This window comes from Nelusetta ayraudi, unplaced genomic scaffold, assembly GCF_046127955.1.
Source record: "Nelusetta ayraudi isolate G7.1 ecotype Tasmania unplaced genomic scaffold, CSIRO-AGI_Nayr_v1 ptg000003l, whole genome shotgun sequence".
In the NCBI taxonomy this organism is placed as follows: domain Eukaryota; kingdom Metazoa; phylum Chordata; class Actinopteri; order Tetraodontiformes; family Monacanthidae; genus Nelusetta; species Nelusetta ayraudi.
This window is the reverse complement of record NW_027466053.1, coordinates 1472724-1497658: the sequence shown is the minus strand read 5'-3', so window position 1 is coordinate 1497658 and position 24935 is coordinate 1472724. Positions and strand designations below refer to the sequence as shown.

The 24935-nt window shown below is 48.4% G+C and overlaps 2 protein-coding genes across 6 annotated transcripts; one reads left to right on the top strand and one right to left on the bottom strand.

The window, feature by feature from the left end:
* Positions 1-118: 118 nt before the first annotated feature.
* On the bottom strand, positions 119-4797 carry rbm12bb (RNA binding motif protein 12Bb). Its single transcript, XM_076028072.1, has 2 exons — positions 4634-4797; positions 119-2456 (listed from the first exon to the last, which is right to left on the bottom strand). Exon 2 carries the CDS (start codon positions 2432-2434, stop codon positions 590-592), a length of 1845 nt encoding a protein of 614 aa, XP_075884187.1. The 5' UTR covers positions 2435-2456; positions 4634-4797; the 3' UTR covers positions 119-589.
* Positions 4798-5670: 873 nt separating this feature from the next.
* setd2 (SET domain containing 2, histone lysine methyltransferase) lies at positions 5671-23173 on the top strand. 5 transcript variants are annotated; one of them, XM_076028045.1, is made up of 22 exons: positions 5671-5740; positions 7507-7628; positions 9014-9035; positions 9483-13255; positions 13472-13603; positions 13810-13938; positions 14349-14472; positions 14554-14631; positions 14717-14814; positions 14927-15059; positions 15452-15586; positions 15698-15826; positions 15916-17013; positions 17111-17159; positions 17502-17907; positions 18007-18832; positions 18918-19043; positions 20439-20575; positions 20687-20798; positions 21914-21988; positions 22135-22236; positions 22887-23173. In XM_076028045.1, exons 2-22 carry the CDS (start codon positions 7600-7602, stop codon positions 23049-23051), a joined length of 7878 nt encoding a protein of 2625 aa, XP_075884160.1. In that variant the 5' UTR covers positions 5671-5740; positions 7507-7599; the 3' UTR covers positions 23052-23173. The 5 variants fall into 5 exon arrangements, with proteins under 5 accessions (XP_075884160.1, XP_075884152.1, XP_075884142.1 ...); XM_076028037.1 differs by lacking the exon at positions 5671-5740 and adding an exon at positions 5757-6100; XM_076028052.1 differs by lacking the exons at positions 5671-5740; positions 7507-7628 and adding an exon at positions 5758-6100 and having other exon boundaries at positions 18007-18298; positions 18407-18832.
* Positions 23174-24935: the final 1762 nt, after the last annotated feature.

Sequence of the window (24935 nt, the reverse complement as noted above, 5' to 3'; positions counted from 1 at the left end):
TCTATCTATTATTACAGTAAATGTTAATATTGAACATCCAGGTTTTTCTCATATGGAATGCAAACACACTGTACACAGTAAGAAGAATGTGGGGGGAAAAAAGTCTTTAGGCATGACATGTCCAACCAGTATTTTTTTTTATTTTGAACCCTTTTAAAAGACATTTTCAACAAATACAAATGTTAATGTGCCCCCCAAAAAATAAAAAAAATGCTCAACTTAAGTGAAATTTATCTGTGTCTTCATTAATGTTTTTATTTGGTGATTGTGAAGTCAAATACTAGATGATAATCATTATAAAAAAATAAAATAAAAAAAAACACAGTAAAGTGATAATGCATACATTATTCTAAACTTCTACGACATGAAAATAACAAAATTTGTGTCATAAAACCAAATCTTTGTTTTTAAACTTGGCACACAAAACTTACTGTTCACAAGTTTCTTTTTTTAAAAGATGGTAAAGAAAAACAACTCCTATTCAGTCACCATCGGCAATGTCATAGTAATTCAAAAACTTTAAAAAAGTTCTCCCCCAAAGAAAACAAATGCTGATAAGTCTACAACACTGCAACAAGAGTCAGGTCTACTACAAGAGCATTAACTCGATTTTCCTTGGACCTATTGGTCTCCCACTTAATTCCCTTATGGCTGTCAATGCCTCCTCACGTGACTCAAATAACGCAGTAGCGGAGCCTCTAGATTTCCCCCTCTGGTCAAACTGCAACGAGACAGATCCAGGGATAATACGGTAGCCATAACAGAAGTCATATATTTCGTCATCATTGATTTGGGAAGGTAAGTTGGCTATCTGGACACACGTGGGACCATCAAATCGCTGCCGTGAGGGACCAAAGTCACCATGGCCACCGCCATGACCACGCTCTTGTGAAGCGTACTGCCGCGTGTCACTCACATTACAATCCCAGTTTCTCTGGAATTGATCCTGTGCGTTAGAAACATTGTACCCAGATTTCCTGCCTGGGTATTGCTCTTCTCTTGGCAGAGGTTCCTGCTGCATTGGTCGCTCAACACCCAATTGTTGCATCTGAGAACGTGAAATGCATTTCAACATGACTTCTGAGCCAAGAACCCTTTGGCCATCAAGGGAGAGCGCGCTCATAGCCTCCATCTCAGAGCGAAAGACAATCAAAGCCTTGCCAATACCAGCACCTCTATTATCGCGCAGCACAGTCACCTTGTCCTCTGTGATGTTGAAACCCAGGAAGAAGTCCAAGATCTCCACCTTCCTCACATCCATTGGCAGGTTCTGTGCAAACACACAGATTTTCTCAGTCTCGTACGTACCAGTGGTATACGCAGGAGGTCTCTGCTGAAACCTGTCAGAGCTTCCAGGCATTTCATTTTTGTTTTGAGATTCAAGAAGAGCAAGCATCTTCTCTCTTGATATTGGTCGAGTATACACCATACGATTGAGAAACAACCTCTTCTCATTACTTAGTGCTTCACAATAGTCGCGCAGACTCTTGAATAGCACAAATGACGACCTGGTTCTTTTCCCATCACTACCAATTAAGTGCAGGATCTGGTCATCTGCAAGGTTTGCATTATGGAACAGGTTTTTTATGTCTTCTTTTTCTGCTGTATAGGCCAAGTTTTCCAACAGAACACAGTACTCATCATCTGATACAATGGACCTCTGGCCCAAAGGAGACGCTGCTCCTCCGTGGTGTGGATGTTGCTGATTCCTCTGACTGCGAAGCGGTGATCTGTCCCTGTCCAAGTTGTTGCCCCGTTCTACAGTCATTGGGACTTTACCTGTTGCCCGGTACCAGTCATCTGCAGTGGTTGATGAAACCTCTATATACCTTGACCCAATGTAATCCCGATCCCTTTTAAGGGCTTCTGAAGCGTCCTCTCTGGTTGCAAATTGGACAAAACCATTACCATTTTGTTGACCGCGTGCATTTCTCAACAGGATTATTTCATGAATGGTTAGACCACTGAAAAAGTTTTCCACTTCGTCTTCAGTCACAGAAAAAGGCATTCCTCTTAGAAAGACACACATGTCATCAGCAGGTTTCTGCTGCTGCTGGGGTGGGGCATAACCCATCCTCATGGCCGGTCTTTTCCCAACCTCAGGGTCGACGGATCTTCTACCATGTCTTGGATTCTCTTCATATCGTCTCTCTTGAGGTACCTCTACATTTGTGGTACTTCTTTCAAGAACAGTCTGCATCTCTGTTTTGCTACTCAGAAGTAATGCAACAGGTGTACCCTGAATGCAACCTCCTGAGCGTGTCATTGCTCTTCTTGCATCCTCATCAGAGGCAAAAATGATGAAGGCTTCCTCACGATCTCCTCCAATTATGTGTACACCCCCATCTGGAATTTTCAGGCCAGTGAAGAACTTGCGAATATCCTCAGAGCCTGCTGTGACTGGCAGCCCCTGTAAACGGATGACGACCGCCATGCTGAAGCACAAACAACAGCACCTGTAGACAGAAGGGTATAAAATAGCATTATTGCTGACAGACCTTTGTAGCTCAGAGTTCCTTTCCAGTCTCATAAATGCAAGCCCACTCGTGATAAGACATCAAAAACAAAGGAGTCCATGAAGACCAGAACCTAAACCAGTTTGCCGTAGCAATCATAAAATTTAGGACAGTTCCAACACACAATTTCAATGTTGATCTTAGACTTTGGTTCAAAGCTCATCAAAAATAAACAGTAACCACCATGATATATCTACAACTCTATAACAGCATAGATGTACTCTGGTGTCTTACACCTTTTTCATCAGTTGATGCACTACCGAGCATTCTATCTTAGCCAACTAAAATCACATATCAAGATTCTCCTTTAAACAAGCGTATATTTATTTATTTATTTATATATTTTCTTTAAATAAATAAATAAATAAAGCTTGGTTCCAAAAAGAAGTTCATTCTTCATCTGGGACAATTGCATCCTCTCAGAACATCCAATGTGGAAGCGTAAACTTCATAACAGCTCTAACAAAGAGCATTAGCAATGATTATCCAGAACAATTAACCTCCAACTCACAACTACTTTAAAATAATTTTTATTACGCTTACACTCAAGTTTACCCTGGAGTCTAGCTATCTTACGAACATCCAAGCTTTAAAGCCACCCTCTGCTTTTAATCATCTGCTGGGTCCCGTGAGTTCCCCAAGCTACCGTGCATGGTCGATGAGCGTCATCCAAAACCACCATTTCCTTGCCTTTACTCCGTAGCACGCTCCCCCAAAAACAGTCCAGACTTGGCAGACTGTGGCTGACTGCTTTGTCTGAGTTTGTACACCACCATTTGAATCCTTTGGCTCCACAGGTGAATCCGAGACAGGACAGGGACCCTCCTCCAGTTCGCCCTCCTTTTGCCCTTAATGCGTCATACTATGCACTTCTGAAATGTTCCTCCTCAGAATAGTTCAGTGCACAGAAAAAACATTCATCAGAGAAACAGCCCATATCAAGTTCCTTATAAAAAAAAAAAACTTAATCCTTTTGTATTTGGTGGGGGTAATGCAGGTTTTCCCATCCTGATCAAAATCACCTGCAAATATTGAGTCGGACGTTGTAATATGCACCCATCCAAGAGATCCTTTTTGCCTGCCAGAGTTAAATCCAGGTAACAACCAGCGTTAAAGTCCTCACATGCTAAAGGGCAACTGAAAATACATGCTATCCATTCTCCAATCTACGGAAGCGCATCGCGTTCACTGGATTAAAAAAAATGTTGGAACTTTACTAGATTACGAGATCAGGATCTCACAATTACGAGAAAAGATCTCGTAACTATGAGATAAAAGTAAAGAAAAAGAAAACGTCTGTAAATCCTTTCTGATCAGTGGCCAATGATGGCACAATCGCAGTTAATCCCCGATTACTACCTTCTCTGTTTAAGACACTGGGCAATACTTGCATTTCTTTAAAAAAATAAAAAAAAAAAAAAAAAAATAGTATGGTATTAATAATAGTATGGCAACACTGTGCAGGCATCTGAAATCCTTAGGATTGTTCAGGCGGAAAGCCCAGTCAGTCTGACGTGCTGGATGTTGCTCTTTCTGCAGAAGCAGTTGAATTAACACTGGATTCATCATAGATACAAATTCATGATCTTTTCCTCGCAATTTCGAGATCCTGATCTCATAATTACGAGATAGGGTGCCTAACATTTTTTTTTTTTAATCCAGTGAATGTAATGCGCTTCCGTACCAATCTTCAAACAAAAACCTGTTTTAAAACACGACGGCAGCAAATCATTAACGTCCGTTGTACTACGACAGGCCCAAAAACACACACAACCCACGCCGATGGAAACTGTTGATATCAAATCAGTAAAATCAACAAATACTCGACTGCGCCACTGCGATTGTTAACAGAAGCCCAAGTTCGGATTGACGTCCTAAATCGTGCCAATTCATATGATAATATCCAGAAAATGACCCTCTATGTTGGAACAAGCATTAGCAGAACCGGAGGGGCAGCTACCGCTACCCGCAGACATGCAGCAGTGAATCCAGGAGGCCCCGCGCCTTAGCATGAGCTAACCTTTAGCCCGACATCCGTCCGAGGCAGTGAGCCATTTTCATAGCGACAATTGATTTGGGCCAAACGGGTTGGCCACCTAACCAGGAGCTACACTTACACAAATGACAACCACAGATTCCCCCGCAAATTCACAAATGGCAGAGTTCAGATTGCGCGTAGCCTCGTGATTCTCTCGACGTGGACGAGAAAGATCCGCCTCGCTCGGGTACTTCCTCCTCTTTCGTTTGTTTGTTGGTCTTCTTCAGCGATTTTCGTTAGTGAATTGGGAACCACCACTTGGTCGTATTACCGCCACCGTGCGTTGTGGAGTGTGGCCCCGGCACGGCGTACATTTGAGCGTACACCAACAATGCAATTAATAATACTATTAGAACACTTAACAGGACTATAAGGACATTTAGTCGTGCAGACAACAGAGTCTTGCGATGATAATGGTACTAAATAATAAGGATTTTTAAGAAGCAATTTAAAATACACCCCACTGTAAGCGCTATCAGGAAAGGTGATCTGGGGATTTAAGGTAATAATCAATCTAACGTCAGATGATTAGTGTCGTGGATACAGTGCTGAGTTTATTGTCTGTTTCTGCTAACGTCATCTGTGAGGACATTTGTTGTTGTTTTTTCCTCCCTCTCAAATCAATTTCGTCATGGGCTTATAGGTGCCTGGGGGTATTAAAAAAAAGAAAGAAAAAATAAATTAAAAAAAAGAATTCCAGTACTGTAATACCTTACTAATATTCTATTGCACTACCCTCACTTGTCCACATAGCCAGTTCCATCATTGGGATCTTAGTACTATTGCGTTCTAAAGTACAATGACCCGATCTGACCGCATTCGCACGAAAAGTTTAGCCCACAGTAGTATCACTTATCCCCAAACATTAACACCATGGCGATTAAGGGGGCAATTATCCCTTTTCACATTTATGGTACACGACTTAGAGGTACTCACACTCCCCTTTCTTTATGAATCTACTGTGGCAATTTGCTGTCATTTATTATTATTATTATTATTATTATTATTATTATTATTATTATTATTATTATTATTGTGTGTGTGTGTGTGTGTGTGTGTGTGTGTGTGTGTGTGTGTGTGTGTGTGTTCCCCGAGTGATCCAGTGTTGATACTCTCACATCATGTGATGTTGAACATAGCAACACCATTGAGAGAGGGGACACCGTGCGTGTAGTTTTCATCGTAGGTATGACAAGTTTATTCTTCTTCAAAGAAAGATGTGGCTGTCACTAAGGTTTTCATGTAAGGGCCAAAACAAACTTTCCAGAGCGGACTTTCTTGCCCTTTTCTGATCTCCAGCATTCCGCTAACTCCGTATGGCTGCTAACTGTGTGCTCCTGCTATAGCTCGATCATATCAGGGGCGCCGCCGCCGCCGCAGCAACAGCAGCAGCAGCAGCAGCAGAGGCTCCGAGCCGACGATCGCTCTCCGCAGCTCTTCATGAATTTCACGTCGGTTCTCGCATCGATGCTCGATGTTTTACCAAGACCAGAATACGGGATATTTTGAAGATGGGGGAGCCGTGTGACCTTAAGCACCTCGTAAAGTGAGTACACCTCGACCTGGTATATATTTATGAGCGCTTGGTCCGCTGTAGCTCAGTCATTTTCACCTTTAAAAAGAGACAAAACATCATTAGCCTAGCATGCTAATTAAGCCGGGTGCAGCGGTCTAGGAGAACGCTTTCTTTTCAGCCTGAAGCAGAAACCTACCCCCCGCATCATGTTTATTTAGCCAATTTAGAAAAACTTCTTAGTAATTAAAAAGTGATTCTATTTTATTCTATTTCTACAGTCAAAACGAGCTAAACACAGCAAGGCGAGCCCACGGTTGAAGTTCCATTGACTAGCTGCAGCTAGCGCGAGTTGCTTATCGAGGTTTTTTCCTTTTAGCTAGCCGCATTCTTTTAAAGAATAGACCGTTCACAATGATCACTTGCCTGTTGAATACAATAGAAATGCGTTTTGATCATAATATTGCCCACTTGATAACGTTTACCCGCCAATGACCAGTAACAAGGGCTCTAAAGGGAAGCACACAATATAAATGCTAGCTGACCAAACCTAGCCTAGCCGCTGTCTTTATTTTTGCAGTTATATTCGATTAGCCGAGCAACACTGCACACCTGCTGCGAACGTGTGTATATATATAATGCTGCACAGCGAGTTGGCTTGACATGATTATTAGCTAGTTTGCACAAAACCCTATACTCGGTGTACACGGTGGGTAAATCCATCCCCATCCTTTTAAAGGCCATGTTCTGGCTGCATGCACTCTCCCAGCGGAGGCCAAGCCCTTGCTCGTTTCCCAATTTGCTATACAAAGTCCCCATTTGTTGTTGTGTGTTGAGTGGATCAATGCGTTTCTTGGACATACAGAAATGTGTCAGACCAGACACGTTTTGGTTATTGCGCCTGCATAGACCGTGCCTGTGACGACACAGTCTATTAATAAGACGCTCGTCCCGTGGTCGCCTTGCATCCATTTTCATCTCTCTTTGACTCTGCTACTACTGTACACAGTAGTAGTGGATGCAATCTTGTATGTCAACGTGACCACGAGAGGGATTAACTGTGGTCCAAACTGAGAAAAGGAGAAGTGCTTGCTACATAACAGACAGGAAGACGTTCGGCTTGGATCTGTGCAGTGCTAAGATAGATAACAGGGTCCTGTAGACCTTCCCAACACGATAACTGCCAAAGCAAGTGACACCACTTAACAATGTCGACACATTTTGTACAGGCCAGAGAAGTCACTAAAATATTATTAGTTTGCATTTGTTTTTGTTTATTGTTGTTTATTTTATTTTTTTAAATCAAATAATTATATTTCATTTCCTTTTCGTGAAAATTGTTTCCTTAACGGCAACAGTTTCATGACAGAAGAGCCGCATGCTGTGGTAGATAATGTGCACGCCGCTTATTACAACCCTATTTTTTTTCTTTTTGTCAGGTGTGGCATCACTTTGGAGGGTTTGTTCCTCTGATTTGGATTATTCTCAGGCAGCAGCCTCATCAGGCCTTCTAATCCTAGACGAATTTCTCAATGGATGCTTTCCTCCAGTCAGAGATCAGGTATTAGTCGGCACACAATGCTCTCCAGGCTGTGTTAAGGGTAGTTCAATGTCACATCAAAGACTGATTGCTTTTTGTCTCCATGGTTGCATTTTGCAGGTCTTGATTTCTTTTGCACCCATACAAACGTTTTTTTTCCAAAGCTAAAGTTTTCTATTTGTGCTTTACAGTTGCGTCACTACACAGCAAAAGCATGTTATTGTATTCATTACTTCGAAAAGAATCAATGAAATTGTTTACGTTGAGCGGTGGGTCTGTAAACGATTTAGACTTTTTAGTTATTTTAATCCAGTTTGAAAAAATGTTTTGTCTTTGTAGTTGTGAGTGTTCATCCTCACAACATTTTAAACTATAACTATTCTTGCAGGTGTCATTTAAATGGACACATTTTTTTTTTGATGGAACAGTCGCTGCTTGCGCCATTGCTAATACTTCCTTCTTTTAACATGACCATATGAAATAACTGCCTCGTTTGAAGATCCCAGTGGGAAAAAAAGAAAACTTAAATCCTGATGGATTAAATGACCTGGTTTTTCGGCCTGCGCCCATGTGAGTCCACTGAAAGGGAGACCTCCGTGCATGCTTTAGTAGGACGACAGCTGGAAAAATCCCAACTTTTTTTTAACGCCTGCATAACTGTGACTGTCACTGCAGCTGCAGACTGACTTCACTATCTGCTGTTTTCACAGTATAAACAATGGAGAATGATGAGAGGGTTATTTTTAGCTGGCCAGGGGGACGATTTGAGGGGGAATCTTTGGCTTTCTGCTCCCTGCGTGTGTTTACAGAGGGGTTCGACCCACGTCCTTCACTATTCTCATTATTCTGTCAACCTGGGATGTGTGCCCATAGAAACACACAGTCCAGCTTTTCAGACAGACCATCACTGCGCAGTTAAAGCTTAACTTAGATTACAGTTTTTTATATGAAGTTGTGTTGCTATCTGGATGTTAATATGGAGGATATTAACAATTAAATCTTATGCCAGTTGCAGAAAACTGTATCACAAGTCTTCCAAGCTACACTGCTAATGGTAATGTCTTCTTATTGTCCACGTTTTGCTGTCTGCTGAACATTTCTTGCTACTTTTCTCTTTTCTCACAAGAAAAGATAAGGTCCTTAAGAACATGGCTGTTGGCCTCATGAGCAGCTCATGAGTGCATTCCAGTGCAAGAGCACTGAAATTGAAGGCCAAACAAATCAATCTACTTCTTCTCCTGTCTGCACTACTGCACTATAATTCCATTATTAAATGTATCTATTCATAAATATCTTAACAAAAGAGTGTATTTTTGGCTCTATGTGTTGCTGCATGAATACGTCAGTTGATTTGTGTTTGTCTTCTTCTTTTTTTTTATGTCCGTGTGATGCACTTGGAACCACAGAGAGGAGGGGAGCGGTGCCTCGGTAAGTGTTGAGGTTGTGCAATAGCCTTCAGTGCCTCACCTGTATAATTTCAACCCTGCTGGCAAGTCCTTAATGGATCTGTCCTGCACTTAAGCTCAGTGGTCTTGTGGTAGAGTGTCCGCCCTTAGACTGGTAGGTTGTGGGTACGATCCCCGGCCGAGTCGGACCAAAGACTGTAAAAATGGTACCCATTGCCTGTCAGCTTGGCACTCAGTATTCGGGGTTGGAATTGGGGGGGTTAGATCACCCAATGATTCCCGGGCGCAGTACCGCTGCTGCCCACCGCTCTCCCTCAGGGGATGATGGGTCAAATGCGGAGGACTAATTTCGCATCCTTCGGGATGTGACAATCACTGGGACTTTTTTAACTTTTGAGAGAAATGGAGTTTTGTAAGGGGGGTGACTCAGCTAAAGATTTCTCAGTATGTTTCATTGCCTTTGTTGCAGGTGAAGGTGGAGGGCCTCTCCAAAGCAGCTCTAATCAAGAGTTTGTCTCCGAGAGTCATGCTGTCCAACCATCTCCTGCCCAAAGGTACCAAGATGAAGGTCAACCTCGAGGATCAGGGTCGCCAGAAAGTGTCCTTTAGCTTTGCACAGACCAAGAGGCCACTGCAGAACCGCTTCTTCATCCCCTCGGAGAAGCCTGCCACTGAAGCTCCTCCCCCTTCGTTGAAGACAGACTCGGACAAGGAAGAAGAGGCAGACGTTGAGTACAGAGCCGACCAGAAGCTGACACCTGTGGTTATGTTATCGGCTGTAGAGACGCAATGTCAAGCCGCCGCCTCTCAGGCCACCAAGTTGAAAACGGACCTAACGAAGATGCATTTCAAAAAGCAAATTCTCAGCGTCTCCGTGACCGAAGACCAACCAACATCTGTTGTGCCAGAGGAGCCCAGCTCCTCCTCATCGCAGGACTTGCAGAATTCAACATGTACGGCTGTGCCTGAAATCCCAACACCTTCTCTTCAAAGTGATCTTACGGTCTGCCCATCAGAAAGTATAGACAGCGAAGCCTCTGTGACGAGAGGAGCACCTAGCCCAAAGAAGCCGAATGCTTCTTCAGGAAAAGATGGAGATGGTTCTAGCAGTGCTGAGCAGGACAACGATGGGTCCTCAAGGAAAACCAGGTCTCAATCTAAAAGTGCGGCCCCCGGCTCAGAGTCTGATGGAGACTCGGCACACACGTCTTGCAAATCAACTGACTCCAAAAGAAAAACAAGTTCTGACAGCAGGAGCAAAGAGACTAAAAAGTCTTCCTTTGATTCGCATGTGGAAGAAAAGGAAAAAAGTTCCTCAAAGCGCTCAGAGAATCATGAAAGGGCTTCTAGTTATTCGAAATCGGACCGTGAGTCCAGGCACACTTCTTCACGCTCGTCTCGATCCGACAGAGATCACAGGAGGACCAGATCTAGATCTCGATCAAGATCAAGAGGGTCCCGAATGAGTTTGTCTTATTCCAGATCAGATAGATCCCGAGGTGACCGGGGGTCGCGTTCTGAAAGGTTGTACTATCATGATTCTGAGCGGCGAACACACAGGAGTTCTCCACGCAGGGATCGCAGGCGTTCACGCTCTCGCACAGAAAGAACCCGCGATAGTTCAGACTCGGAGGACGACCACAGGAGGACAAGGACAAGAGCAAGTGAGTCCAGCAGGTCGTCCACTCATTCGAGCTCACTTAAAGATTCAAAACCGTCTTCGTTCTCAAAATCCGAGAAAGGGTACAAGTCTTCGGACCCTTCAGAGTCGGATAAGAGAACACAGTCACTCAGGTGTGAAAGGACCTCAAAACGGCCGTCAGACTCTGACCCTCAGCGGAAATCTAGTTCTTATCACAAGTCATCTAGCAACAGATTGTCTTCTTCTAGTGGGTATTCTCATCCCGAGGCATGTGAAAAACGGCCAAAAAGCAGCTCCAGTGACTCTGAGGCCGACCATAGAGCAAAATCTCAGGCTTCCGACAAGAGATCGGGCTCAGAGGAAAGCAACGGGAACGCCCAAAACAAAGAAGGTGGTTCAGTTCTAAAAACAGGGACCCCTTCACATTCTAGCGAGCATGACAGACAATCAGATGGTGTGTTTCACAGCCCAGACAAAGAACTGTGTCCAAGTGCCGCTGAGTCGTGTTCTGTTAAAATGGAAATGTCAGATTCTGAGCAAAGTGGAAGCGAAGGCAGTAACCACCAGACCGCTGAAGAGGCAGTTTCAAGTACTGAAAAGGCTGCGGACGACTCTTCGCCAAGGACTGAAGGAATAATAAATTCAGTTCTTCAAGTGGAGAATGAAAATGTGAATATAACCTCAAGCGAAAGCGCGGCACAGGAAAAACCTTCATCTGAAGACTTTGACGAAATGGAAGTTGGCCTTTCGTCTGTTCACCAAGCACATGCAAACTTAAGCGGGCTTGACTTTAAATTATGCACAACTGACGTCGTCGCCTCGGTACATGGGCCGACTTCGATACCCGACGCACAAGACCCCCAAGAGGCTTCAAATGTAGATGCAGCGCTCGGTACAAATGTGGTTCTCGGATTTGAATCGTCGCGTCTGGAATCTGAGAGTCGGGCAGCTCTTAAACAGCCGAACCTGGAAGAAGTTAAGAAGATCAGTGGCGCTACCAGAAAATCCAGGTGGGACATTGTTGGCCAAGACACTTCAGATGGTGATGGTCCGCAGAGGTGCGCCGAGAGCAAGCCAGCTGTCAAAAAAGTAATTTCTGTCAAAAAGATTGAGTTTTCCAAAGACAACCCAATCCAACAGGATTGCGTCATCAAAGACGCTCTTCATGAAGACCCCGATACACATTCCAGACGAGCAAAGCGGGCGGCATCCTCGGAAAGGATGTCGCTGACCGACAAATCTAGCGACCAAAGCGAGACTTGGCGAGAGGGCGGCGAAGCCAGAATGACGGGTGGAGACCCCCTTCCGGACATGGCTGATAAAATGCAGGTCGCCTCGGCGGAGAAGCTCCAGGTGCTCGTTCAGGGGGCCGCAACGAACAAGAGGGCGGTGCCGAGCTGTGGTGCGGATGGAGGGCAGAGCGAGGCCAGCGACAGCGACAACTCGGAATACGACTCGGACTGTGGCGAGGCCATCAAGCGGTTGCACTCCGTGGTGGTCGTGCCAAAGAATTCCTCCCTGACACTGGACGCGCAGGAGACGGGGTCTTCGCCGTGCACTCCTAACAACAACAACAACCGACCCGAACTGCAGAACGCAAATATGGCAGTGGTCCGGAAGCAACGGCAGGAAGAGCTTCCGCGTGCGGAGTATCTGCAGTCGTCTGCAAACATGCTCATATGCCAGTCCCAGAGCAATATGATTGACAGCACCAGCCACTCAGAGGGTTCCAGCTCCGTTAGTGCCCAGCCATGTGTGGCTGGGCATGCCGGCAGCCATGAGAGCGCCACCTACGGGTTCAGACAGCAAGGCCACACGCAGCATGTGAACATCAGAAGTGAAGTTGCGTACTCCCCTTATAAACCCGCACATTTTTCTGATCCGGACCAAATAGGCACAAAGCAGGAATTCCACCAGAGTTGGGATTTTCCGCAGTCGGAACAGCCCAGTAGTACGTACCCGCAGCCAGACAGCAGCCACGGGCCGCAGCTGCCTGCCACCGCCAAAGTGGCAGAAATGTCCCTGAAACATCAGCAGCTGCAGCAGGAGCTCACACAGGCAAGCGCCACATGGAACCACCAGTCTGCAAACGTGCCTACGAGCGGGGACGGCTTCCACCACGAGCACCACGAGAACCCCGCCAGCGAAATTCATCCCGACTCCCTGACGAGCGACCACGACGACTACGGTGCTGACAAATTGGGCCGCGGCAAAGCGGCGGCGGATTGCGTGGCTCCCGACGGCGCGGCGGGTGGCTTTGTGCAAGGCCACGAGATCAGCAGCAATAGCAGGAGCACCGTGGTGCCCGATCCTCCGAGAGAGGACAACTTCAGGCCCCACAGAGGGCGGGGACCCCCGAAGAAAAGGCGCCCGGAAGTGGAGTCGGACTCGGACAACGAGGCAGAGGCCGGGCCGCCGGATAAAAGGGAGCGCCGAGGTGACGACGTCCCAAAGGAAAGTCACGCTAAAGCGGAGGCATACCATCAGTCGCTCGCCCTGCAAGACTTCCAGGACGCCAACAAGTGGAAGGAGCTGTCAAAGTCCAAGAAGATGCCTCCTTATTTTGATTTAATCGAGGAGAACCTCTACTTGACCGAGAGGTAAGCTTCTGTTTGGCTACGTTACCATATAGATATATTTAGATATATTTAGATATAGTGTGTGTGTGTGTGTGTGTGTGTGTGTGTGTGTGTGTGTGTGTGTGTGTGTGTGTGTGTGTGTGTGTGTGTGTGTGTGTGTGTCACATATCCATATATATCCCATAGCGGGTCATGTGGCAAGTTTTTTTTTCTTTATCATTTTGCATACTTTTGCAGAAAGAAGAGCAAATCTCACCGAGATATCAAGAGGATGCAGTGTGAGTGCCCCATACTGCCCAGGGAGGAGCGTGCAAAGGGAGCGTTAGCGTGCGGCGAAGACTGCTTGAACCGCCTCCTGATGATCGAGTGGTAAGCAGACGATTACAAATGGTCCAGGGAACATTGGAATACCTTTTTTCAGAAATAAAATAAAAGTGCTTTAGTGGCTGCATCTTGCAGTACAATTTTTTTTGGGGGGGGGATGTTCAGCAAAGTGAGGCCCACACGCCCATTAGAACATCAGGAATTATAAATGATGTAACTTGTTTGTAACGACTACTGCCTCCTTTTTCCAGCTCCTCCAGGTGCCTTAACGGAGCCTACTGCTCTAACCGACGCTTTCAGATGAAGCAGCATGCGGACTTTGACGTGATCCTCACAGAAGACAAGGGTTGGGGACTACGAGCAGCTAAAGATTTGGCCGCGTAAGCTTCTGCACAGAACTGTGTACTTAGATAGATTGGTAGATTGGTGTTTTTAATGTGGCATTTACTAAAAGCAACTAAGTTTGCAGTTTACTAAACTTACAAATGTTGTCATCTCGCCTCGCTGCTCCTGGACGGCTCCTCTTTTGGTGTTATTTCCTGGAATACTTGAGCCACACCTTAAACCAAAAATTACATAATTTATTTGCTTGTTGAAGCCCTGAGAAGTCAGGGGATTCATTCACGCTGCTACTGATACTTGCTGCCGCTATGTTATGTTTTGTTCTGATGCGTTGACTTGGTTTTTCACGGTGACGTATCGACGGAATTGACATAGTTACTGACGTCACGCGTAATCCTGGCCAGCGTTCGCTCGGTTGCTGTGTAAAATGCTTTTGTCTTGCGCTCAGAAACAATTTTGTGCTGGAATACTGCGGGGAAGTGTTGGACCACAAGGAATTCAAGATGAGAGTGAAAGAATACGCTCGCAACAAAAACATACACTACTACTTCATGGCCCTCAAGAACAACGAGGTTAGTCGCTCTCGAATCTGACACTGTCCAAAGAAAACGATGCTTGCAGAATTCCCTCAACTCCTTGCCGTGACCCCTCAGATCATTGACGCAACACTCAAGGGCAACTGCTCCCGCTTTATGAACCACAGCTGCGAACCCAACTGTGAGACACAGAAGGTAAACTGGGAACAAAGTGGCCGCTACTCTGTGCAGGTATCTCGACCCTATGATAACTGATTTTTACATTTGTGTCTCGTTCTAGTGGACGGTCAACGGCCAGCTGAGAGTTGGATTCTTCACCACCAAGGCCGTCCCGGCTGGAACTGAGCTGACCTTTGATTACCAGTTCCAAAGATACGGGTACTGACAGAATTCACTTCTTCCATGAATTGACCTCACTTTAACCTTCAGTCGCTGTTATAATTTAAGATTAGCCGTGATGATTTCAGCTTTGATTCGTCTTTCTTCACAGCAAAGAGGCGCAGAAATGCTTCTGCGGGGCGCCGAGTTGCCGGGGCTTCCTGGGTGGAGAGAACAGGGTCAGCGTTCGAGCAGCCGGAGGGAAAATGAAGAAAGATCGCAATCGAAAAAATGCTCTCACAACGGTTAGTTGCACCAGTCCGAGAGGTTTACAGTGGACTGACCATGTTGTTTCACTTTCATTATAAATTAGAGGCCTTAATAACTGAATACACAAGTTTCACTTGGGACGCTTTTCCAACTTTTTTCTCTTATCAGCTTCTACGATAAAACCACTTGTATATATTGAGTGCATTCCACCTATTGGGACGACGGTCTTAATCTTTGACCCCATTCAAACGTCCCAAATGTTGTTTCGGCTGTGTTTCAACTCTTTTTAACAAACCTCAGCAACACACATACAACGCACATCCCATTGATGGTCATTGCTGCTGCTTTTGTAGATATAAATGTGCATTAAATGTGTATCCAGACGTTTTTTGTGTTTTTATGAAGAGTTTGCCTTTGCTCTGCCCAGGTTGACGAGGAGCTGGAGGCCTTACTGGAAAATGGAGAAGGCCTCTACGATGAGAAGCAGGTCGTGTCTCTCTGCAGGCTGATGGTCCGAGTGGAAACCATGGAGCAGAAACTCATGTGCCTCAAGCTCATACAAGTATGAACCGTGCACTTAATGCCAAGCCCAAATGTTGCTTCTATGTCAAGTATTTTAATACTTGTGGTAAAAACTTGATATGCAGCACTTGACATACGTTTATGCCGACAGGACACTCAGAACCCGTCGTGCCTGAAGCAGTTCTTGGACCAGCACGGATTGTCTTTGCTGTGGATTTTCATGGTGGAGCTTTCGGAAGCCAAAGGCAACAGTTCCAATAACGTCAAGCTGCAGCTCGAGGTGATCAGAGCCGCTGGGTTTTAATCGCCACTCGCTGGCGTCCTCGTCGCCTTCCTCTAAAGACCACTTTCTGTTGCTCCCTCCCACAGATCATGAAGACCTTGACGGTGCTTCCCATCTCCACCAAGAACATGTTAGAGGAGAGCCGGGTCCTGACTTTCATCCAGCGATGGGCTCAGACCAAATCCATTCTCCCACCCGCCGAGATCGACGGCTACTCCAGCGAGAACACGTCCCGCGCTCAGACGCCCCTCAACACTCCTGACGGCTCCTCGGCCAAGCTGGGGCCGGAGACGGACGGCGACGCCTCCAAGCCCGCCGTGTACCGCCGCCTCAAAATCATCAGCGAAAACAGCCTGGACAGCGCCCTCTCCGACGCCAGCAAGGCGTCCGATGGCAAGGAGGAGGAAGAGGACCTGGAGGAGGAGGAGGAGGAGGAGGACGACGTCTCGGACAGCAAGCCGCGGAAGGCCGACTCGGCGTGCGAAGCCAAAGGCTCGGCGAAGGAGGACAAGCAGGAAGCGGCGGAGACCGACTCTCAGTCGGCGCAGGCGGAGGAAGAAAAGGAACAACAGGAGGCGAATACGGAGGGAGAGGTGGAGGTGAGAGACGGCTGCAGCGGGACTGCAACAGAGGGCCAGGAGGGGGCGACGGCAGAGGGCCAGGAGGGGGCGACGGCAGAGGGCGAGGAGGGGGCGACGCCAGGGGGCCAGGAGGGGGCGACGGCAGAGGGCCAGGAGGGGGCGACGGCAGAGGGCGAGGAGCCGCTGCTCAGCCAGACACTGGCGGAGCCCAAAGGAGACGCGTCCACCCCGAAGGAGCTCCTGCCGGAGGGCGACGTCGCTCCTCCTCCTCCTCCTCCTCCTCCACCTCCACCCCCTCCTGCATCCAACCTGCCCCCAGAAAACGCAGAGACCCGGGCGAGCGCGCAGGAGGCCGAGAAACAACCAGAAGCGCCTGCCGCTAAATCCACCGCCGACGCCGACTTGGAGACGGCGGAGAATGGCGCCGTACCCCCCGAGGTGGCGGCCACGCCCGCCGAGCCGTCGGCGATCGGGACGCCGTCCCAGGATGAGGAGGAAGGCGTGTCAGACGTGGAGAGCGAGAGGAGCCAGGAGCCTCAGCTCAGCGCGCTGGACATCAGCGGTATGGCCGCCAAGCTGCTGGACAGCTGGAAAGACCTCAAGGTGAGTTCAGTCTGTCGGGGTTTTTCAACTGAAACACTGGTTTATGATTCGCATCCCGCATATTTGAGTTCAACCTTTTTCCTCGTCTTTTTTTCAGGAGGTGTACAGAATACCCAAGAAGAGCCAGGTGGAAAAGGAGGCAAATGGTAACGTTGAGAGCAGCGTTTCTCCACTAGTGGGAGCTGCTGCGGCTTTGTGGGATGTTTCCCTTTTTTCATATCGTAAAATATATATGTATTTCTAGAGAAAATGTTGGCCATTTATTTTGCTGGACCTATAATTCAATTCAATAATTTATTTAGTAGACATGATAGAGAGTGGGCTGGTGTTCTTACTTTTGTGGAATAAATGTGGGTCGTGACTTCATTATAAGGAAAAAATCTGTGTTTCCTAAAACTCTGAGACACCGGTTGGGAACCACTGGTTTAGTCGGACCCTGCTTTTTCATTTTTTAATGCACAAATTGTAACGATTCCATTTTTCCACAGATCGCAGTCGAGACCGAGATGCAGCCTTGACGCCGCGAACGGCGTCCGGAAGCCGAGAGCGTGAAAGGGAGCGAGAGAAAGACCGGGATCGAGACCGAGATCGAGATCGAGACCGAGACCGAGACAGAGACAGAGACAGAGATCGGGATCGGGATCGTGATCGCGATCGCGATCGTGATCGGGACCGAGACAGAGATCGAGACTACGAGAGGGAGCGTGAGCGCGACTGGGACAGGGAGAGAGATCGTGATCGCGAGCGCGACCGTGAGCGTGAGCGTGACCGTGAGCGCGACCGTGAGCGTGAGCGAGCCTCGGACAAAACCCCCCGCAGCTCCGAGAGGAGGAGGCGCCGCTCCACTTCGCCACCGTCGTCGTACGACCGGTCCAGCCGGCGCACCGAGGAGCGGTACGATCTGAAGCAAGGCAGTCGAGAGAGCGAGTGACCCCCAGTACGGTTTGTGTGTTACAGTGCAGCATTTTCTCTTCTTCTATCTCCTCTATAAAGGTTCGACCCGTCCAACAGCAACAAGACGCCGAGGGCGAGCGTCAAGGAGCGCAGCAAGCTCTCCACGGAGGAGCGCCGGAAGCTGTTTGAGCAGGAGGTGGCGCAGCGCGAGGCCCAGAAACAACAGCAGCAGCTCCAGCAGCAGCAGCAGCAGCAGCAGCAGCAGCAGCAGCTTCAGACTCTGGCCTATGACCCCGCCCTGGCCTACACCTCCAGCCCCGGCTTCATCGCGTACCCTCCCGGGTACCCCATCCAGACCTTTGTGGACCCCTCCAACCCAAACGCAGGAAAAGTACTGCTCCCCACCCCTACTGCCGAGCCGCCCCTCACTTATGAAGCCAGCGCCCCGCAGCGACTTATCCCAGACATGGGACTGACCTCTCCATCCTCCACTTCTCAGGCCACTCCAGTCTCTAATCTCCCTCATCCAGTCAACACCACCAACCTCAGCGCTGGCAGCCGCCAGCAGTACGTGCCGCCGCCGCCAGCAGCAGCAGCAGCAGCAGCAGCGACAGCCACCGCCACAGTCGCCACCGCCGCCACCAGCGCCGCCGCCCAGGACCCCAGCGTGGCCGTGCTGCCTGTCTCCACTCCTGCAGTGCCGCAGCAGGTGCAGGGCCAGCAGCAGAGCTACACCGCCACTCTGTGGGACCCGGCCACTCAGCAGACGGTGACGGTGCAGGCTCCGCCCCCCGCCCAGCAGTATGCCACGCCCCCGGCGCAGGCCCAGCCGCCGCAGACGGCCATCTACTACCAGGGGCAGCCGTGCCAGACCATCTACAGCATCCCCACCGCCTACACCCAGCCCAGCACCCCCGTCATACAGGTGCGCTCCTCTTCGCCGCCACTTGGAGCCCCTCCTCTTTTATTTCATTGTGTCTTGAGTGCCATTTGTCGTTTCTTTCTTCAAGGCGTACACGGAGCCTGCGGCCAGCTACCTGCACGGCCAGCCCGTCTATCCAGGCCATCAGCAGGGAGTGGTGGTCCAGCAGGGGGGCACCGTCACCACCATCGTCACATCACAAACTGTCCAACAGGTGACACACACACACACACACATGATAACTGATGCATGGATGTATGTATGCACATTAGGGCTGCAACGATGATCGTCGATAACATAAGTTCGTCGATAAGAAAATCAAAGGTTTGCCACGTCGTGTTATTGTTATTGGAAATTGCTGAAACATTGGAATTCTTGTGCTTTACCCTGAGTCAGTGTCAAGATACCAATAGTTACATTAAATAAATTACAAAAATAATAAGGAAAATTGCATTGATTAAAAGCTAGAGAAGGATTGGACATGGTTTGGTTCAATAAGTATTGCACATGTGGTAGTGATCAATACCTATCACTTGTGATAGATAGTAGGCTTTACACCGATCATATCGGCTCTATCGGATCGGATTTTTGAAATGTTGGTGATCGGGCGTCATCTCATAAATCTCCGATCAATGACGTCATGGTCGTGTTGAAACTTTTTAAATCCGTCTCATTTACTCCAAAGTAGTTCCACAGCGTCGACGTGTTTATTTGTTTGTATCCGAGAGCTAATGATTCATGATTCAAAAGACTTCATTTTCGTCTTCATGCCTCTTCCTGTTTTGAGTACTGTCGCTATGTGACGGACAATAAAGTTTCTTTGAATCTTCACGACAGCAACATCCATGGGCGACACAAACAAACGTGTCGGAGGTGTGGAAGTTTTTCAAAGTGAGAGAAACAGACACAGCACGAGCTATCTGCAGTATATGCAACGCTACAGTACCTCGCGGGGGAACGTTGGCAAAAAAATTTCAACGCGACAAATTGAATCAGACACTTGGAAAAGTTACACACGGAGGAGCATGTCGAGTTGAAGAAACGCAGTGCGGAGAAAGAAAAAGAAGAGCAAACTCCGAAACGGATGCTAAAGCAAATATTGCTCCTCACGTGATCGGATCGGGGATCGGTTATCGGTTTATTTAAACTCACTGATCGGTGATCGGTGATCGGCACAAAAATCGTGATCATGTAAAGCCTAATAGATAGTGATTTAACCATTGTCATCAGGTTACTAGAGTTTTCACTTCGACTTGACTTCTCTATTTGGCCACAAGGGGGCAGTATACACCAGAGTTCTGCACCTTGAAAGGGCCGCTGGTGTATATGAATCCAAGACCTGCCGCTGTATGTAATTGAGTGAGTGGCTTTTAAGGCGCCAGCGGAGGAAATGGGCTAAATGGCCTCCATTTGTAAGCGATCCACTCTCCAGCAGACGTGTGTGACTCGGTGTTTATGCCCTCTTGTCATTGTGAAACAGTGCTCCGAGTCAATAGGCGTCTTTCAAGTCGCTCGAGCTCTAAACAAACCGTTGAATAGTTTGTGCGCGAGGTCACGTAGGTTGGGCTGGACGTCCTGGTGAGCGCCGCCTCTCTCTCCCCCCACGCAGGAAATGATTGTGCCCAACAATGTGATCGACCTGCCTCCCCCGTCTCCCCCCAAACCCAAAACCATCGTCCTCCCTCCCAACTGGAAAGTTGCCCGGGACCCCGAGGGCAAGATCTACTATTACCATATTGTCACAAGGTTGGTATCTCCGCCTCGTCTTTGAAGTGTGCGTGTGTGCGCGCCTGTGCGTCTAGAAACTGCTCGTGTGTCTGACTCTCACCCCCCCCCCCCCCCGACTCTGCATATCAGACAAACGCAGTGGGACCCCCCCACGTGGGAAGGAAGTGGTGAAAACACCAGCGTGGACCACGAGTCAGAGATGGACCTGGGGACACCCACCTACGACGAGAATCCTTCCAAGGTGTGTGTGTGTGTGTGTGTGTGTGTGTGTGTGTGTGTGTGTGTGTGTGTGTGTGTGTGTGTGTGTGTGTGTGTGTGTGTGTCCCAAAGACAATCTGTGTCTTTGGTTTGAAAACCGGCCTCCGTGTTTTCCTCTCGGTTCCCGGAGAGCAGTTTGTGCTTGGACGCAAAAGGATGATTATAGTGTTTGTCTCTTGTTTCCTGAGTTAATTGGAGATGCTGCGCTGGTGATTGCTTTCAGCTGTGCATCGGGGGGGGGGGGTTTGGGTTTGACGAGGAGGACGACCCGCAGGAATCCAGCCGGAGACAAAAGGCTAAAACCTGCTGACGCCACCCGCCCACCCCCCCGCTTAGCCCGTCTGTCCCTCAGCCTCAAGGACACGGGGTTGGGAGGGGGGAGGGAGGGGAGGGGCCAGGCTTCGTCTCATCTTCCTCCGCCTCGTTTGTTTTCCCTCTTCATTTTAATCCTGACCGAAGTGTAATAGAAACCATCGGCCGCCCCACCGATGGTTTGTTTGCACATCTTTGCATGAAGAACTGACAAACAAAAGATGTGAAGCGTTGGTGGGCAGCGATGGCTGGGGGTGGGGGGGGGGGTGTAATAATATTGAGCAGGATGCATTTGTCTTCCTCATGCATCATTTGATGGCAAGAATGGCCTCGAGGTCGTGGATGGTTTCCCAGAATGTCTGCCAGCGTCGTGTGTGTGTGTGTGTGTGTGTGTGTGTGTGTGTGTGTGTGTGTGTGTGTGTGTGTGTGTGTGTGTGTGTGTGTGTGTGTGTGTGTGTGTGTGTGTGTGTGTGTGTGTGTGTGTGTGTGTGTGTGCAGCTTGCTTTTGATCCTCACCACTTTGCAGTCGACACTTACTTTCCAATGTTTGCACTGTGCGGCCGGAGCTGCTGCATCCTGGAAGGGATCGTCCTGCTTAGTGCCACCTAGTGGCGAGCAGGTGTTGTGCGATTGTCCCGCTGACCTCGATAGCCGCTGTCTTTGCCGCCTGCCGCCGCGCCCAGTGGAGCCGGTGCCCATTCCCGGGCTGCAGGAATCAAAACCAAAGACGTTCTGGGTCGACGTGCGCAGCCACTCGTTCTGACCTCCGTCTCCCACCGTTTGCAGTTCTCCACCAAGACTGCGGAAGCGGACACCTCCAGCGAACTGGCTAAAAAGAGCAAAGAGACGTTTCGCAAAGAGGTGAGTCAGACTCTCTGTAGACGGCGTCGCCCGAGTCCAGATGTTTCTGTTTTCCCCAGTGCAACTCGCCCTCGGCTGCACCCAACGGAACGCTTTGCAGAGCGGTGTTTGTTTTAACGTGCTCCTCGTGTGCGTGTGCCACTCAGATGTCCCAGTTCATTGTGCAATGCCTCAACCCGTATCGAAAGCCGGACTGCAAACTGGGCCGCATCAGCAACACGGACGACTTCAAACACCTGGCCAGAAAGGTAAGACCCGACAACCCCGGCGAGAGGCCTTCAGCTTTTCTTTGGCAGCGTGCGCGGGTTCGAGCCAGATCATCTGCCAGCTCCGGACTTAAAAGGGAAAGTTTTCCCCAAACTTTAAACGGAGCTTAAATAGCCGGGCGGCCGCAGTTTTTGCTCCACCGCCAAAAACATTTTTTCACGTCGTGCCCGCGGAGGAAGAATCTGCACACGCACTGCGATCGGTGTTCGTGTAAACGTTTATGTCCCTCTGCTTTTGTTTCCACTCATTCCCCTTTAAAAAAAAAACAAAAAAAACACCCAAACAAAAAAAGCTCCTTTCAACACGTCTCATCCTAAATCAGCGTTCTGCTGGGTTCTGTCCCTCTTAATGTTTTCCTGGTGGGTGCAGCGAGCGCAGGGAGTGGTTAACGCTCGGACATACCAGGACCGGGAGGCCGTTGGGGACAATAAGCAGCAGTTTGAGCTTCACTCACTTTTAGACGGCCTTTCTGTTGTATTTAATTACAGACACGACGGAGTCGGTTAAAAAGAAAAATTAGCCTTCCGACCGCTCCGCCGCAACTGGGACGCACGTTGTAATTACATCAGTCGGCCGCCTCTGTCTGTCAGTCAGTCAGTCAGTCAGTCTGTCTGTCTGTCTGCCTCTGCAGCTCACCCACGGGGTCATGAACAAGGAGCTGAAGGCCTGCAACAACCCCGAGGACCTGGAGTGCAACGAGAACGTCAAGCACAAGACCAAGGAGTACATCAAGAAGTACATGCAGCGCTTCGGCTCCGTGTACCGGCCCAAGGAGGACACGGAGACCGTCTACTGAGCTGCTTTGTCCTCGCGCGTATTTATGACTCGGAGTTTGCACCGGCGCCACCGGAAGCTTCTCTGGGACTCCGAGCAGAGTTCTCGATCGGAGCAAAAAAAAACAAAACAAAAAAAAAACAAGCTGTCAGAAAACAAACTCGAGTGTCTCTCGACGGGCCAAATCCTCCCGGTGCCGTGGGTGACACCGAGAGGTGCTACCAATAGAAATAAGACTCTCGTTTCATTTCTAACTTTTCTTTTCTTTTCTTTTCTTTTTTTTATTATTTTTTTTAATGGTTATTATTCTCGCAGCTCTTAAACGTTTCCCAAGTTGATCACGGCAAACTCCGCGACGCTTCCCTGAACCCGGACGATTCCCGAGGCTTCAGCGTTGGTCGTCTTCCTTGTGAGAATCACGGTTTTCTTTGCTACGTTTCTGGGTCAATGACAACGGATCGGCAACAGCCTCATCACCGCCACCACCAAAACACCACCACCACCGCCGCCGCCGCCGCCGTTCAGACGCACACACTTCCTGTCTGCTGCGCTCGGCCAGCTGACTCCCACTGACTGTATCTGGTGCTGCTTTTAAACGGGGCTGTGGAGATTCCAGGCTTCCTCTCCACAAACCCTGCCTTCTTAACCAGAAGACTTTGGAGCCTCTGTGTTCTCTCTCTCCCTCACTCGCTCTTTCTCGCTCCCACCCTCTCTCTCTCTCTCTCTCTCTCTCTCTCTCTCTTGCTCGCTCGCCCTCGCTCTCCCCCTCTAAATGCATGTTGATAGCTGAGGTCAGCGCGGCATCTTGAAGGAAATTCCGACATTTTCTGCGCCTCAGCAGGTCCCCACTGGTTCCCCGGAGCTTTTACTCACTGAACACACACACACACACACACACACACACACACACACACACAAGGGGATCAGCTCACAACCAGCATGTCGGCCTGGGGGAGGAGGAGGAGGGAAGGAGAGGGGGAGTCGGCGGCGGCGACGCAGCGATAAATATTTCTCTGTTTTTACGAGTTTGTGCATTACAATGGGGGCGCGGCCTGCAGTGTGCGATGTTTGCTCTGGCGTTGGCTTGTGAATATGTTTCCTGCGTGACTGCCCCTCCCCCACACGCCCCTCCCCCACCAGCTCCAGCCTCCACCTCCACCTCCAGCAGATTCTCTTCCCACGCTCCAAAAATGAAAGAAATCAGCTGGTTTGTAGCATTGCCCTTTTAACAGTTTCACACCTTGTGAGTTATTTTATTCTGACACGTTGGGCCGGCGTTGTGTTCGCAAGCTGTTAATCAATGTTTTCGTTTTTTTGTTTGTTTGTTTTTTTGTTTTTTTTTTACATGATTGCAGCGGTTTTGTCGAAATGCAGCCGAAACTCAATTGCATTTTGAACGAGTTCCAACACATGTACATTGCTTTATATGTGAATATATTGAATAATAGTTTTGGGAATGTTTAAATAAGCGTCAACTTTGTAAAAGACTATAATTTCTTCATTTTATGTGTAAATAATGTGTACAATTTTCTCAACCTGTACGCAGGAGAGTGTGGGGGGGGGCAAAGTGGGGGGTGCGAGTCTTTTTCCCACATCAGTCTATGAAACTAAGGACCCTGCTAACTCTCAGCCTTTGTCTTTTAGTTTACTGGTGGGGGACGTTTTCATACATTTCTGTTTGTGTAGTTTTTTTTTCGTTTTAATTTTTTTATGTACAAAGGATCACCCTTCTCTACTGTAATTATTGTGTAAGCACATTGTCATACCGAGTGTAAAACATTTTAAAAAGATAATAAACTTTTTTGTAAAACGATGGATTCTGCTGCTGTGCACTGACGAGGGCCGTCGCTCTCCAAAAGACTCATGAGACGAATGAGCCGGGAGCTCCAGTGAACCACTGAGCCGG